We start from the raw sequence: 16,457 nt of genomic DNA on the forward strand, positions 1-16,457 counted from the left end.
CTCTCAAGAAAAGTGGATGGAGTGCTTTTGTGCCGATATGAAAAGAAAAAACGGCTGCCGTGACGCTCATACTATAACCACAGCAACTTTCTTACCCGTGCCAGCTAGTATCTGCTAACGAACTAGCCTAGCGTCCTCTCTAACTGAGCTTCCTGCAGATGAAATAAAGACTGGTGTATCTCTGGTGATGACGATGCTGTTTGTCTTCGTTGTAGATTCAAAGGCAGAAAATCAAGACAATTTGAGGTCTTTATTATTTTTAATTGGAACACTGATGATTAAACATTTTCCCTTCACCTCACGAAGACTCGTATTTTAACCGGCACGTTGTCCTCCATGTTTGTTTAGGTTTGATTTTTTGACCTGACTAGCAACCCTGCTGAAAAAAACACCCCCAATAGAAGCCATTACAGAAATTCTAATGGGTTCCACTATGCCATTACAAACTATGAGCTAACTATTAAAACCATTACCAGTCCTTAATGGTATCCACCAGATACAACATGCCACCAATTGAAGGCCACAAATGACCAATAGAGGCCCTCAGGGGCCGTTAGAGTTTCCATTAAAACCAATACAATTCTCATTATAACCATTAAAACCATTACAAATTCTATGAGGGTTTCTATTGTTTGTTTGTTTGTTTTTTCAGCAGGGAAGTGTCTGCAGCGTGACTGGGTGTGGCCTGTCCAGCAGTATTTAAAAAGTTACAAGAAACAGGAATAGCTATACAGAACCTTGGAATGCTAACTAGTTAAACGAAATAACGCACTAATCGATCAGTGGGAAAATCGGTTACTGCGCGCCAGGTTTCATACTAGCATCGTTCTCCGATTAGATCGGCAAAGCAAGCCACCTGAACGCATTTGACGAGAGGTCGTACATGACAGGATAAGATGAAACCACGGTTACGGGTTATTTTTCCGTTTCTGAGCGTCGGACGGTAAACAGGAAGTGATCTCAGGTTCAAGTTGTGAGTGGGAGAACTGAAGGAACGTCGATTTGTCGTTCCTCCTATTTTCAGTGTTTCGGTGCTCTGTCGAGTATTTACATACCGAACGAACGAACGCCTGTCTCTCTGCGAGTGTTGGTTAACGTCAAGTGTGAAAGCAGCGTCGGAAAGCCAGTGTGCGTGATTTCTGGAGAACGTTGTGGAGCGAGATGATAAATACAACAGGGTTTAAGGTTTCTGTGCGTCGTAACGTATAAACCCTGACCTGGCAGTGCAAATCGCATTTACTGCATGACCAAACATCAGCGTTCAGTTCAGACCTTCGTACAGTACTCGGAGTTTACATTTTAAAGTAGTTTCTAAAGCAGTTTTTGTGATGTTGAACTGCAGACGTCATGGATCAGAGGTTCGAGATGAGTCTGGTGTGGGTGCAGGCTCCGGATCTTTGTCTGAAATCTTCTGTGGATCTTCTGATGATCCTCCCGAGTCTGTGTGACGGGAGACGGGACGTTCAGAGACGGGACTATCAGAGACGGGACTATCAGAGACGGGACGATCAGAGACGGGACGATCAGAGACGGGACGATCAGGAGGATCACGTGAAGAGATCTGCTCTGGAGCACTGGTGAAAGGACCTGGAGGAGTTTCTCCAGCAGATGGCGCTGCAGACATCTGCTCAATGCTCTCCTACAAACACAGAGACAGGAAGGAGTCAAACAAGGACACATCCTCGACAAGTATAAATAACATTCTTGGTGGAGACTTTTCAGAAGCCAGTGAAACAGCGATGATAAGTGCGGTGTGGATTTTTTCCGTCTCAGGGTCGTTGTACAGAACATACTCCCATTATATTCCCATTTCATCAAGAATCACCAAGATTAAAGCATAGCTAGAACAAGCAGGAAGTAAACCCAAAACAGAGTCAAGTGCAAATGGTTTCCCCATGTTTATAACGGAAGAAAAGACAGTATAGCTCTTGGTTTTTACAATTTATCTACAAGAACTACTACATAATGCGAAAAACTAAGCGGAAATCCCGGGAACGAGACCAGAACGCAACGTAACGATCCTCTCAGCCTCCATTTTTGCACTAGACTGGAGTTCATGGTGAAAAATACATTAAGAGAAAATCCTTTAGTGTTAAAGTAACATATTGAGTTTTTTTTTTTTTTGGTCTTCTTAACTTCAAAAGAGAAAGAAAAAAAAGAGGCTGATGAGGGAATGACTGTTTATAGCGGCTATAAAACAATCGAGAAGAGGAACTAATTTGTTCACATAACGTTAAATGTAACCATAAATGGATAATAAAAGTAGGACAGGTGCAGTTATTGGAAAATAATTCAGCTGTGACTCTGCTTCGTCACACCACTCAGACACTGATTATTTTCCTTTAACAGCACGACACCCAAGTGTTGTTGTTTTGCTTTTGTTTTAATGCCTTACTTATATAATTCCTAAGAAAAACACCAAATGAAAACCACAAAGCCCAGGAGGAAAAGAAAAAAGATCTCACCTTTACTCTGAGCAAAGAGAAAGCATGAATGAGGGGGAAAAAGGAAAGAGTTGAAAGGTCACTCTCGCATTTCTTGAAACTGGTTAAACATAAAAAATAAAAATAAAAAAGATAAGTGACAGGTACAGATCGTTAGTTAGCTGCTGTAAAGAACAAATGAGTGAAATGAAGAAACAGGAAGCCGGAATTTGTTATTAAAGATAAGCTTTTTAGTTTATACACTATATGTATTCTTATTATTAGTATTATTGTTGTTGTTATTGTTTCCTATTGGACACACCCCCTGTAGGCGGGGCTCCTCAGCTGGACGATTGCTCCTGAGGGTGGACATCATGTCTTTGATTTGGTAAACGGCGTAGGACATGGTGACCCAGGGGGAAGTGGACACCACCCACGCCGGCTTGCTCACATCCTCCTGCTCTTCCTGGAACTTGGTCTTCTTGACAGCAGGAGCTGCGGCGCTGTTGGTGTTGGTCTCGACCCTCGTCTCCGGTTGCCTCTGGTTCTGCACCAAGTCGATGGTGGCGATGGGAACAGGACTGGAAGGTACCAGAATGTTCTCAGCCAGCATCTGGTCTCCTGTGTGAGACACACGGGTTGTGATTTATCATCCTGTATTACAGGCCGGATGCATCTGGATGGAATAAAGCGTGCTTACGCCTGTCGTGGCTCGGCCCGATCAGGCTCTGGATGAGGGCGAAGATGAGCAGGATGACGAGGGACGCCATTCCTAAACCTCTGAAGGTTTCAGCCGCACCTACACACACACACACACACACACACACACACACACACACACACACACAAATGAATTAAATTGAAATTAATGAAATAAAATGAAGTTTTCCATATCAGATGAATTTAAATCTGAATAATTAATCTTAAGAAAAAAAAAAAAAAAAGAATGGCTACAGAAAGAAATTGTGGAATTCCGCTTGATCTAATTCGAATTTAAATCTGCATATGGAAATAAACTAATTATGTAACCGACTAATTAAAAAAATGAATGAATGAATGAATGAACATAAGTTAAGTTTTAAAGTTAAATTAGATCAAGCACGACTGATTGATAATATAAAATATTACACCAGGAAAGCGTGGACAATAAATTCAGATTGAAGGCATAAAAAATTAAATAAAGCAATAAACATTAAAGTCTAAAAATATTTACATTTCCTTTTTTGGAAAACAAAAATCATTCCATATTAAAATAAATGCATAACAGATTTCTATACACTCAATTATTATTATTATTATTATTATTATTATTATTATTATTGGTTTCAATAGCCATTAAAGGTGCAGTAAGTGTTTCTAGAAGTGTGGTATTCATACAATTTTGATAGAAAAGTTCATTAGGAACATCCGTACTTCACAGTATTGACCACCCTGATGGTACGTTGTGGATGTTTTCAGTTGTAATTCCCCACACAGGCAGCAGATGGGGCTGTAAACATTACACACCGCACCTTTAACATGGAGACACTCCCGTCACAGTGACTGGATGATGTCATTCCTGAGAAACCTCACGGGTGTGTTTTTCACGTTTGTGCTTATTTTCTCTCGTCATACCAAAGTAGTTGACAAACACTCCTCCGATCATGGCGCCACAACCCCGCCCCAGCCCCAGGTGGAGGCCTTGCAGGATCCCCTGCGCAGACGTCCTCAGAGCCGGAGGAACCGCCGCGCTCAGGTACGAGATACACGCCGCCCAGACGGACGCATGGGTCAGACCTACAGGACAACAACGTCGTTAACATAAATGGCCTGATTAGACGGATCAGTTCAGCTGATTCACACAGTACACATAGAGAAGAAGATAAATACGCACAGGTATGATACGTGTAAAAGGTAAACACTGGTATGAAAGGTCAATATTAAACGCAAACACCTATAGGGATACTGAAGTAACTACCTAAAGGGGGAAAAGGTAGGATACAATGTGCTTTCACATTATTAATTAATTAAATAATGCATGAAATTAGCTGAAATTTAAGCTGAATCTGTTTCCACACACACACACACACACACACACACACACACACACACACACACACACACACACACAAAGGACGACATGTCATACTTTTAATTCATTCACTGATACATTTAAACAAGTTCGTTTCTGTTGTCACGTACGTTATAGCAGCTATGAAAAGCCATTCCCTCACTTGCCCTCTCTTTATTCTGTCTCTTGAAGTTAATAAGGGAAAAACAAAAACAACCGCAGCTTGTCATGTGACCGGGAAACCGCAAAGCTGCGTAAACTCTTCTGTCCTGAAGACGTCGGAAAACTTAAACTTACAGCTTTACCTCTGACACTGGAGACTCCTTCAGTAAGTGTTAAATGAATAAACGCCTCCTTACTTTAAGAAAACGTTGTTTTTTGGGGGTTTTTTTTAATCCGTTTATGTGCCGTACAAGTCCCTATGAATGAGCTGTTACTATAGTAACAATAACACACTCGAGTGAATAGGTGAAGACTACCGAGTTTGTCTTCGTTAGTCTTTATTTACTGCCTTCACTGGAATAAAGTGTCAATAATGACATTTTCTGTGTCGAGTCAGAGCTTTCATGCGGCGGTGAGATGATGTCCTTTAAATGTTCAAATGGCGTGATTGGGTGTGACTTTGGGCTGACAGTAAACAGATTATTACCAAAATTAGACTTTTGTGGCCAAACCCACGTAGGACAATAAAGCTGACCTGACTGCTGAGTCTGTGCTGGAAGATCCAGACAAACAGGCTTATTTACTCTCAGCATATTTCTCGTCAGGACAGTCAAGGTGAAAGCTGCCAAACCAGCCTGGTGCCGTGGTGTAGTTACAGTAATTTCGTGCGGGCCTGTTAAAGGTTGGGTCTGTGTTTTTCAAGCCTTAATAAGCATAATATTATTACTGGAACTCATTAATAAGTCAGAACATTGATTATACCTTTAATGCAGTTGGAATGCAAGTTCAGTTCAATGCAGATCCCCGAATAATCCTTCTGTAAATGTCATATATATACATACACACACACAAACAATAGTGTTCTCCAACTACACCCAGTGAGCTGCATTAAAATGGGCGTGCTGCAGGAAACAATGTGCCTGAGCTGCAAGTCAAACAGCTGATTCACGGCCTGAGCTGAACTCGCAGCCGGACAGACTTCCAGTCAAACACTTCCTGGTAGATAATTCAACTGGACGCCTGAGTGCAGAGTGCAGCATGGCTCTCACCTTGAAGGACCTCCATGGGCAGAACTACCCAGGCGTTCTCCAGGTAGGAGATGTACAGGTAGCGTGCAGTGTTACAGGCCAACCCGATATACAGTACTCTGCAGGACAACAGAGAAAAGGCATGAAAAGGATGCGTTACAATAACAAAACACAAAAACTGGTTACAGGTAAAAACCCTGGGTCAATACTGTCAAACCTGGCCAAAATGTCTTCAGAGCATAAAACCAGACAAAACATTTCACAGACGATAAAACCAGGCTAAAAATGTTTTCAGAGGGTGAAACTAGGTCCAAAAATGCCTATTTTTTAATTAATAAAAATAGAAGAAAAAAACAAGGCAAAAAAAAGTCTTAACATTGTGAGACCAGGACAAACAAAATATTTTCATAAGATAAAACCAAGCCAGAATTGTCTTTACAGGGTAAAACCAGGCCAAAACATTCAACTGAAAGCTGGGTGAAAAATATCTTAAAAATAAAACCAGGCCAAAAATGTCTTAATGCGGTGAAAGCAGGCCAAAATTCTTATAAAAGACAAAAACGGATCAAAACAAGTCTCAGTAGGGTGAATCCAGGCCCAGAATATCAGAATATGGTGAAAACGGGCCAAACATTTCATAAAACAGGCCTAAAAATCTTTTCATAGGTCCAATTTTTTTTTAAATTAATAAAAATAAAAGAAAAAACAAGGCTAAAATGTCTTCATATTGTGAATCCAGGACCAAAAAATTATTTTAATAAGATAAAACCAGGCTAAAAATGTCTTGAAAGATAAAACCAAGCCACGATTGTCTTCATAAAGTGAAACGTATTTGTGCACTCGCTTTGCAAAGGTGATTATTTAAGAGTGTGCGTTAGACATGCGAGCGTGTGCAACGACAGACACCACAAGAGGAAATGACTGGTCGTGTACACTCCAGTCCTGTGTCCTCTGATGTTTGTGTGTGTGTGTGTGTGTGTGTGTGTGTGTGTGCGTGTACATTAAAGCTTTGGTAACAGTAACCGTCTTTAACTACAGTGCTAACTAACTTGCTAAAAGTTGAGTGACGGCATGATTCCTGAGGGGCGTGATTTAAAGGGGTTAACGCTGTTGTCCAGAGATTGTGAGCTTCGATCTTGATGATGCCCGTCAATCATAGTAACACTAGCCAATCACGGGCGTCTGTGAGCTAAAGTAGTGAGTGTACAGCTTGTGTAACGGTGTAAATTTGCTGAACTTGTAGTGACCGGTATGAGTGAGTGTGAGAGCGATGACACCAAATTTAACACACCTGCTCCCCATTCACACCTGAGACCTTGTAACACTAACAAGTCACATGACACCGGGGAGGGGAAAATGGCTAATTGGGCCCAATTTGGACATTTTCACTTAGGGGTGTACTCACTTTTGTTGCCAGCGGTTTAGACATTAATGTCTGTGTGTTGAGTTATTCTGAGGGGACAGTAAATTTACACTGTTACACAAGCTGTACACTCACTACTTTACATTGTAGCAAAGTGTCATTTCTTCAGTGTTGACACATGAAAAGATATCATCAAATATTTACACAAATGTGAGGGGTGTACTCACTTTTGTGAGATACTGTATAAATGTATCAACATTTCATTTCTGAAATAAACCAAGGCGTTTTTCAGTCTAATCTCTCTTCACGGCATCTGGAGTTTGTGTGATTAGATTTTAAAATATCTGACTGAGGAATTTTCACAAAAAGATGCATTTGTGTTTAAATGTTTATTGCCTGTCCTTAGACTTCCGCTAAATCCGAGTTTTAGCTTAAAAAAATAAAAGGTTTTCTGTTATATCAAGTTAAGTTTTTCTCCATGAAAATCTCTCACACACACACACACACACACACACACACACACACACGGAGTTTTCCTTCAATCACTATAAATGGTGTTAAAAACAGATCATTACGAGAATGGAAACTCCTTCCTGTGTGCCAGTAGTGAGTCACGTGAGCCACCGAATTCAACATGCAAACGTAGCCGTGATGTGACGTGCATGGAGATATCCACGCAAATCAGGAGTCTTCTCCACATGACCTCATCTCGGTCACTTTCTGAGCACTGAATCGATCCCGGACAGCAGGACGTCAGTCGGATCGATGGATAAACGCGCCGAGCTGAGCTGTACGAATCTGGTTAGCTAATGGCAGGGATCGGATTACGCCGACCATGGGATCATTAGCACACAGCTCTGAAACCAGACTGCTAAACACAGAAAGGAGTGCTGAGAAGCAATGCACAGATCACACACACACACACACCGATCAAACCCTGCCTTATACATTAAATACAATACAACTGCAAGCTGCGATCTGCGGGGTCCAAGCACCATTCACGAATAACATTCACAGTCTTGCCAGGTTCCACAGAACAATAAAGTGACCATACTGTTCAGGTTTGATTGACATGCACTGATGAATCATTTCAATACCAATCATAATATGTGTATAATTAACAATCGCCGGGGTCCAAGCACCAGAGCGCCTGTACAATCCAGTCGTCACCTTACAGGACATGAGGAGATGTCGAGTTTCCGAGCTTGTAGAATGCAAATCAGTATGTCTAGACTGGATAATTTGAATACGCGGGTATTCGTTCTTTACGACGGTATCAGTTGGTCTATTTGTTTTTTAGAAAATTAGCTGTCTACTCCTTATACAAACACATCACACAGGCAGTGAAACGACTCCGATTCAGGGCTACACACACACACACACACACACACACACACATCATCTTGGATAAATAATTATAAACAAGCACGTTATTTAGATCCCATGACCGTCTTCCTGGAACTGATCCGCATTTGGGTGAATCCCAAATGACTTGCAGTTTGAACATATAGTGCACTAGATAGAGTAGAAACCATTGCTCAATCATTTCTCCACCTCCTTTAACCCTTTTATGTATAGTGTCCACACTCATGCGGTTAGTGTATTGTTTTATGTTGCGCCGTGGTCCTGGAGACACGTGTCTTTCCTTTCACTGTGTACTGTACCAGACGTGTATGGTTGAAATGACAATAAAGCCACTCGGCTTGACTCGACTCACGGCCGGTCAATTTAAGGAAAATATAAAGATGTAAACTCGCCTCCAAATCACTTGAGAGCATGATTTTAAATGAACAGAAACTCCCGTAGCTCTTTAGACTATCTGCTGTTTATTAAAAGTTTTCTACGTGATATTAAAATCAACTGTGTAAATCCCGTACGTTCGGAAACGTTCTCTTCTGAACACGTACATATATTTCAGGCCTGCACGTTAGAAACATCGGACATTGGATCTTCAATCTTACATCTTATCCTACGACCTCTCGTTAAACGTATAGAGAGACATTACGAAGAAAAATAAACCTTGGTAGGACGTAGCGGAGATCGTAGGGGCCTCTGGGGAGTGTACTATATGTAGCTAGCACAGTTAACTTAGCTTTGCTAATCTAATCTGAGAACGAAGCAAGTACAAGGCTGAGCATGTTGCATAACTAGTGTTTAACTAGTTCGAGTACAGTGAAAAAAGGTCTCATTTACCGACAAACATCGCTGCCAAAGATAATTTCATACGATTGTAAATTTCACCAATTCAAGTAGTTTTCTGCAACAACAACAACAACAACAACAACAACAAACCCCAGAAAAATCTCTGCAAGTTGCGAAGTGACGTAGCTACAACTGTTCCTCATCTGAACATAAAAACGTGCCGGACAGGCCACGCCCACAAGTGACAACAGCAGCAGTTGCTACAAGCTCCTAAGAAACAAACTACAAGTGACATGAGAGCTGTGAGCTAGTGTGAAAGCAGGGTTACAATACAGACTAGATTCTAAGTTACGGGAAAGTAAACAAGAAGAAATACTCCTGAAAATAAATAAATAAAAATAAAAATCGCTCGTTCTTAAAGCTGTAAGTGTCGACTTTCATACAAGTCTTTAACCATTACTGTAGAGTAGTACCTGATCACGTCACCGCCAGTCATCTACAACTCTAGTAATTAATTCATTCTCATAATTTACCTTCAGACCGTTTCACAGTGATGTCACTTCGGAAATACTGAACAGCAGACGGAGAACGTGTGTTTAAAACCGCATCCTCACCTTCACCTCTCTCTCTCTCTCTCTCTCTCTCTCTCTCTCTCTCTCTCTCTCACACACACCACTGTTTGCTCGTGCCCTTTATTTTACAGCTGGTAAACACCCGAGACAGCCGTCGTGATGCGTGTTCAGCACTAAAAAGTCAACAAATTGACAACACAGGCACCTTTTGGTCCCTCAGCGCTGTGGCACAGGAACTAAGTACGAGTTACAAGGTGTTGACTTTCACTTTGCCTGCTTATCAAGCGCTCGGTGAATCAGAAAGATGGGCAAATGTTAAACAGTAAACATGATTTGGATACAGATGTAGAAGTTTATAGAGGGCTGCACAGAGGATTAGATTAATTAATCAGTTCAAGGATGAACCAAGAGATGGGACTTGCCAAAAATCCTCGACAGTTCGACAGAAATAAAATCCTACGCAAAAGCATTACAAATAAAAATGGTTTATCTAATACATGAAGGCTTTACAGAAATGTAAACCTCCTCAGATGACCGATTAAAAATAATCCCAAGATGATGAATATAACCTATTTCGAGGCATTTTTACTTCTTTCAAGCTTTTTTTGTGTACATATATCTGTGTATATATATATAAAAATTGTGTGTGTGTGGAGAAGAGAGTGTGTGTGTGTTTTTTTTTAAATTCTAGAAATAGGTTTAATGTTATAATAACAGTATTTTCAAATACATTTTCATGAAGGGTGCCAATAATTATGCACAGCAGTGCAGTCTACATAAGCACTGGAGAGATTACAAATATTCGCTGGTCATACCAGCTAAATGTTGAGCCTCAGAAGCGGTAACGAACACCGACGCACACTGAGGAGGAGTGTGTGGGGCACGTCACACCGGTCTCTCAGATTCCTGAGAACGCTGGGCTCAGTTTCACGCTGGAGATTAGCAGAAACAGGAAGGAGTTCACGTGAGGGTGCGACACGCCGAAGATGACTTTCAGAACCCGCTCTCGGTGCTCACATACGCTCTATGTGTAATGCTTTGTAGCTTCCTTGCACTGACTAATGCAAATGTGTGAAGGCTTTTACACACACACACACACACACAGGAAGTTACAATGTACAGGTCTAAGTCATTACCACATTCAGTTCCACACACGCCGTCATGTTGAAACCGAACTTAGTTTATACGCCTTTAAATCAATTATCATGATTTATTTTTACACATCGGTTTAAACGATACAGAAAATAAACAGACAATACTCATCACTTAATCCTAAAATAATAAGCACTCCATTACATGTAGTCGATTGTAACTGACTGTACGCTAAAATCAAAGATTTTTCTACCATTTTGTTTCCGTCTGTCCGTGCCTGTCGACTTTAAAGGAATGCTAATACGCGTATCGGCTAAAACGGCGACGGAAAGCGAATGGCCAACGGTTAGCGCCGCCGGGAGGCAGCTAGGCGTCGATAGGAGGTACGCAAAAAACACCGCGATATTTTCCGGATGCATGATATTTAGGCTTCATCGTGCATGAGCATATAGTATCAGTAGGTGATATGTGAGGAATAAAACACTCCGTGTCATGCAGTAATAATAATCAATGGCACGGCTGAGTGACGAAGCGATGCGTCAGCGTTATCATCCTCAAGTTGATTATGTTCCTGTAACAGAAGATCCTAAAGTGTTTTATTTCTCTCTCTTATCTTACTGTCTCGGTACAGCATAAGAGTTTTAATCCGTTCACGGTTACATTTAACGTCGTGGGACGTCCACGAAAACAAGTTCGTTCCTGTTCTCGCTTACGTTATCGCGGCCAGAAATATCCGCTCCCTCGCCAGCGTCTTTATTTGCCCTCTCTTGACGTTGATGAGACAAAAATTTACGAGGAAAGCGTAACGCGCAAACTCCTCCGTTTCGAAGACGTCGGAAAAACTTACCGTTACAAAAGCACTGAGGCTGAAGACTCCTTCCTTAAACGTTAAACAGACGTCAAGAAACCTTCACCATGCAACAAATGCGTTCATGCGTTCACGGGAACGACTCCCAGCGAACGAGCTGTTGCTATAGAAACGCTAACGTATTAGAACAGAGCGCGTTAATATGCACCTGCGTCAGAGTTTCGTGAATAAAATGTACCTTATGTGGCCGACGAGTCCGATGAGTTTGTGGCTGATGAAGTAGGCGGCGAGTTCGGAGGCGTGGCTGAGCACGGAGCACACCCCGAACAGCGTGGTGGTCCCTTTCAGGTCCTCCAGGTGCCAGTACAGGAACGTGAACACGAAGCCATAACCAAAGCCCATGAACCAGGCCACGAAGAGCACGGAGCCATAACGGATCCCGCACAGCAGACGGATCAAGTCCTTGAACGGAAACCGGGGGTTGTTGTTAGACCTGGGACACACTGGGACTTCCTCCATACTGGACTCGGACGTGTTCTGGACCACGTGAGGGATCTCCACCTGTTGCTTCACGTCCTGTTCGGACGGATCTGCTCCAAACCTGGAATCGAAGCGGAACTGCGTTGCGACGATAAGGGCTAAAGTCATAAGCACGCCGAAGACGATGAAGGCGATCTGGTAGTTCTTGTACTCCGGAGGGATGCAGTTGGCCCCCTGGATGATCAGGGTGAGATGTGTGTGGTCGATCCAGATGCCTACAGATAACATGGCTATACCCCAACCTAGAGAACCCCACATCCTTTGGAGGCCGTATCGGTCGCGCTGCCTTCCCAGGTACTGCAGGGTCACGGTGTCGACGATGGTCACTGCCGGCGCGCTGAAGAACTCCCCGATGATGATCACCAGCAGGATCACGAGGAAGATGGTGTCCACTTGGCTTTTGTCGTAAATGATAGTGTACTGTTTAGGCGACGCTGTAGTGGAGAGAGAAGAGCTTGCGTTATCGCTCCTTACAAATCGATTGAGGGGGCTATAATCCCCAGATAAAGTCTGAAACGTCGACGGCATGCCCAACACATCCCCTATGAGGTATCGACGGTGTCTGGTCTGGTTTCCGGAGGAACTCGGAGTTGTTACGTTTTCTGATCCTATCTCTATGCAAGTCATGCGTGCTGGTTCGACGAAGACGATGCTGCAGTTGAACACCACCCAGCAGAAAACGGAGAACAGCAGGACGGCCTTGCCTTTGTTGAAGCGGTCAGCTACTATACCCCAAAACGGCGCGCTGCAGAACTCGATGAAGTAGCGGATCCCCACCAGGAGGCCGCTCTGGCTCGGCGTCATGCCCAGCTGCTTGTAATACACAGCCAGGAGGGGGTGCAGGGAACCGTACGCGGCATAGAAGAAGAAGTAGAAGATCTTGGAGATCAGGAGGCGCTCGTCTATTCTCAGGCAGATCCGCTCCAGGCAGTCCGTACTGGAAGAGGTCGGCGGGGGCGGGGAGTCGACAGAAGCAGACGATGATGTTTGACTGGGTGGAGAGCTGTTTGCTGTCCCCAATGACAGGGTGTTAAACGGCTCAGCCAGGACGTATCTCCGCTTCTGTTCTTCCTCGTCGTCATCCAGGATGGCCATACGATCGCTCGCCATCTCTAAGACAAGAAAACACACCTCATATAACTCGAGCACTCCTCAAATATAACATTTAATAAGTTCTATGACAGCGGTATGATTACCACAAAATAAATACGGTCACCTGACTTGGGGCTTGAAATAGATTTTTTAATTATTTTTTTCATGGACAAAATGGCCTTCACACAGCAGCGCAGTGTGTTTACAGTAGCAGAAGCATAGACAGAGCTCTGAACACTGAATGTTTTGGCTATGTGATAAACTCATGTGTTAACCCCTCTCTCTCTCCCCCTTTTATTTTATTTTTGTAAAGAAATGTTCTTCATTCTACCGTAAGAGGAGTTAATCTATAGAATAGATGCTCTTATAACAGTAATATATATATATATATATTTTTTTAAATGCATTAACTTTACAGTTTGAGAACACACCATAATGTCAGTGTGGTAAGTCTGTGTTTGACATCCTGTGTAAATATACGATCTCACCACACCCAGAGTTATATTATTGTGGGCAGATTATGTACCTCATGATATTTCAAGACTGGCCTGAACTGACAGGAAGTCTATAGTAACTCAAATAAATCACTCTTTTATTAATAATTATTTTCCGTGGTGAGAAGAAAAGCATCTCAGAGCGCAAAACACATAAAACCTTGACGTTGATGGGCTACAACAGCAGAAGACCACATCAGGTTGTACTCCTGTCAGCCAAGAACTGGAATCCGAGGCTGGTCTTCTGCTCTTGTAGCCCATCCACCTCAAGGTTTGATGTTTTTGTGCATGCTTTTCTGCTCACCGCGGCTGTAAAGAGTGCTTATGCAAGTTACTATAGACTTTCTATCAGCTCAGACCAGTCTGCTCATTCTCCTCTGAGCTCTCTCAGCCACAAGGTGTTTCAGCCTGCAGACCCTCTGCTTGCAGGATGCTTTTTTGTACCATTTGGTATAAACTCTCGAGACTGTTGTGTGTGAAAATCCCCAGAGATCAGCAGTTTGGCTGATTAGATGAAATGAATGAATGTGCAGGTGTTCCTAATAAAGTGGATGGGTGGGTGTATATATAAGTTTACTGACAAAATGCCAGCAAAACAGCAGTGTTGCATTTAAATAAGGGAAACATTTAAAAGTTAATTCGATGAATACGACGATACAGTACTAACAAACCACCTGCTGGTTATTTATATTTTTTTATATTATATATATTACATATATATTATATATATATATATATATATATATATATATATATATATAATATATATTACATATATATTATATATATATATATATATATATATATATATATATATATATATAATATATATTACATATATATTATATATATATATATATATATATATATATATATATATATATATATATATATATATATATATATAAAAATCACAATACCAACGATATCGGAGAAAAATGTATTGTGACATGATTCATCACGATATCAATTTATATAATAATATCGCCCGGCTCTACGATACATGATGTAAAAAAAAGCCTCATTTTGATCGAGACAGTAAACAGGATTCAAGGAAAAAATTATTACTATAAAAACATCACTACTTGACCAGAGAGATGCTACCCCTGCTGAAAAATACAACAGAAACCATCACAGAAATTCTAATGGTTTCCATTACATTACTACCATTACAAACCTTCAGCTACCCATTAAAACCATTACAGCTCCTTAATGATACCCACTAGATATAACAACCCACCAATAGAAGGTCACCAATAGAAGCCAGTACAGCACATTACTACCATTACAAACCTTCAGCTACCCATTAAAACCATTACAGCTCCTTAATGATAAACACTAAACATAACAACACACCAACAGAAGCCAGTACAGCACATTACTACCATTACAAACCTTCAGCTACCCATTAAAACCATTACGGCTCCTTAATGGTATCCACTAGACATAACGTGCCAGCAATAGAAGGCAACAAATTACCAGTAGAGACCTACAGGGACCATTCCAGTTTCCATTAAAACCAATACAATTCCTAATACAACCATTATACTTTCTATGAGGGTTTCTATTGTTTGTTTGTTTATTTGTTTGTTTGTTTTTCCAGCTGATACTCTACATGATAATCCATTTGAACCGCGTTTACTGTGTATGTCCTGAAGGTTACATGATCCTCCTGTCTCATGAAACAAGCCACACTCATGACACCAGAAAGCTCTGCTCTCTGAACTCACCTCTGTATTGTTCCTCTGAAGTTCCTGCTAAGATCTCTTCTGACCAACACAATAATACACTCCTTCATCCATCATGGGTCTCAGCGCGCGCGCACAGGATACACACGCAGCTCCTAAACATCTCCAGCACGCGCGGAATCAAGTCAATAACATAAATAAATCAGAGAATCAGAGTGTGAGTGTGTGTGTGAGAGAGAGACAGAGAGAGAGAGGTTATTACTGGCAGCAGCAGCCAGTGCAGCTCCACTCCCGAACACATGACGTCTGCGTCTCACCTGCGCCGAATCTGATTGGTCGAACGAACCGGGGAGGTCGAAGCTGATTGGCTGGAGCTTCACATGCCTTGTAATTGTGTAATTATGAAGAAGTGCGTCTCCTTAAAATTCACTCTGGGTGTGTCTTGGATAAGATGAATAGAGGGATTAGTGATATGAGTCACTGTTTCAAAAAGAGAGAGAAAGGAGACAAAGACAAAGAGAGATACTTTTTTATTTGTGGAGGATTTTATTTTATTCCAACACAAGATGTTACTAAGTTACCGATAGATGGCAAGTGTAAGTGTTTACCACCACCTAGTGGTCGACTCGGCTCATTTCAGGTTTTTAATTTGGAAAAAAAAAACACCAAAAAACAATAGAAACCCTCATAGAATGTGTAATGGTTTTAATGGGAATTGCATTGTTTTAATGGAAACTGTAATGGGCGCTGTGGGTCTCTAATGGTAACTTGTTGCCTTCTATTGGTGGCCTTATATCTAGTGGATACCATTAATGGCAAAAAAAGGTGATGGTGATCGTTTGCAATGGTATTTGTAGTGGAAACCATTAGAATTTCTGTGATGGCTTCTGTTGATTTTTTTTCAGCAGGGGTCTTTAACTGTAAATACAACGGAAAATCCAATTCCGAAAAAGTTGGGACGGTATGGAAAATGCAAAAAAAATCCCCAAGAGTCGATTGAAAA

General features: G+C 41.6%; 1 protein-coding gene across 2 annotated transcripts; it reads right to left on the reverse strand.

Moving 5' to 3' along the window:
• Nucleotides 1–231: 231 nt before the first annotated feature.
• mfsd6b (major facilitator superfamily domain containing 6b) lies at nt 232–15,823 on the reverse strand. Of its 2 annotated transcripts, XR_008386075.1 has the most exons (8): nt 15,497–15,823; nt 11,879–13,292; nt 5,685–5,782; nt 4,038–4,199; nt 3,124–3,222; nt 2,746–3,044; nt 2,466–2,544; nt 1,546–1,639 (listed from the first exon to the last, which is right to left on the reverse strand). XR_008386075.1 is itself a non-coding variant. In XM_053626170.1 (7 exons), exons 2-7 carry the CDS (start codon nt 13,288–13,290, stop codon nt 1,346–1,348), a joined length of 2,364 nt encoding a protein of 787 aa, XP_053482145.1. In that variant the 5' UTR covers nt 13,291–13,292; nt 15,497–15,822; the 3' UTR covers nt 232–1,345. The 2 variants fall into 2 exon arrangements, 1 of the variants encoding a protein (XP_053482145.1); XM_053626170.1 differs by lacking the exon at nt 2,466–2,544 and having other exon boundaries at nt 232–1,639; nt 15,497–15,822.
• Between the last annotated feature and the right edge of the window lie 634 nt (nt 15,824–16,457).

The sequence above is a fragment of the Ictalurus furcatus genome, chromosome 6 (genome assembly GCF_023375685.1).
Source record: "Ictalurus furcatus strain D&B chromosome 6, Billie_1.0, whole genome shotgun sequence".
NCBI classification, from domain to species: Eukaryota; Metazoa; Chordata; class Actinopteri; order Siluriformes; family Ictaluridae; genus Ictalurus; species Ictalurus furcatus.

Excerpts from the sequence above, each read along its gene's own strand:
- mfsd6b (XM_053626170.1), bottom strand. The coding sequence starts at position 13,290 with ATGGCGAGCGATCGTATGGCCATCCTGGATGACGACGAGGAAGAACAG. Across the intron at positions 5,783-11,878 it reads GGACTCGTCGGCCACATAAG|AGTACTGTATATCGGGTTGG; the intron begins GTACATTTTATT and ends GTTGTCCTGCAG. Across the intron at positions 3,045-3,123 it reads CGGGCCGAGCCACGACAGGC|GAGACCAGATGCTGGCTGAG; the intron begins GTAAGCACGCTT and ends TGTCTCACACAG.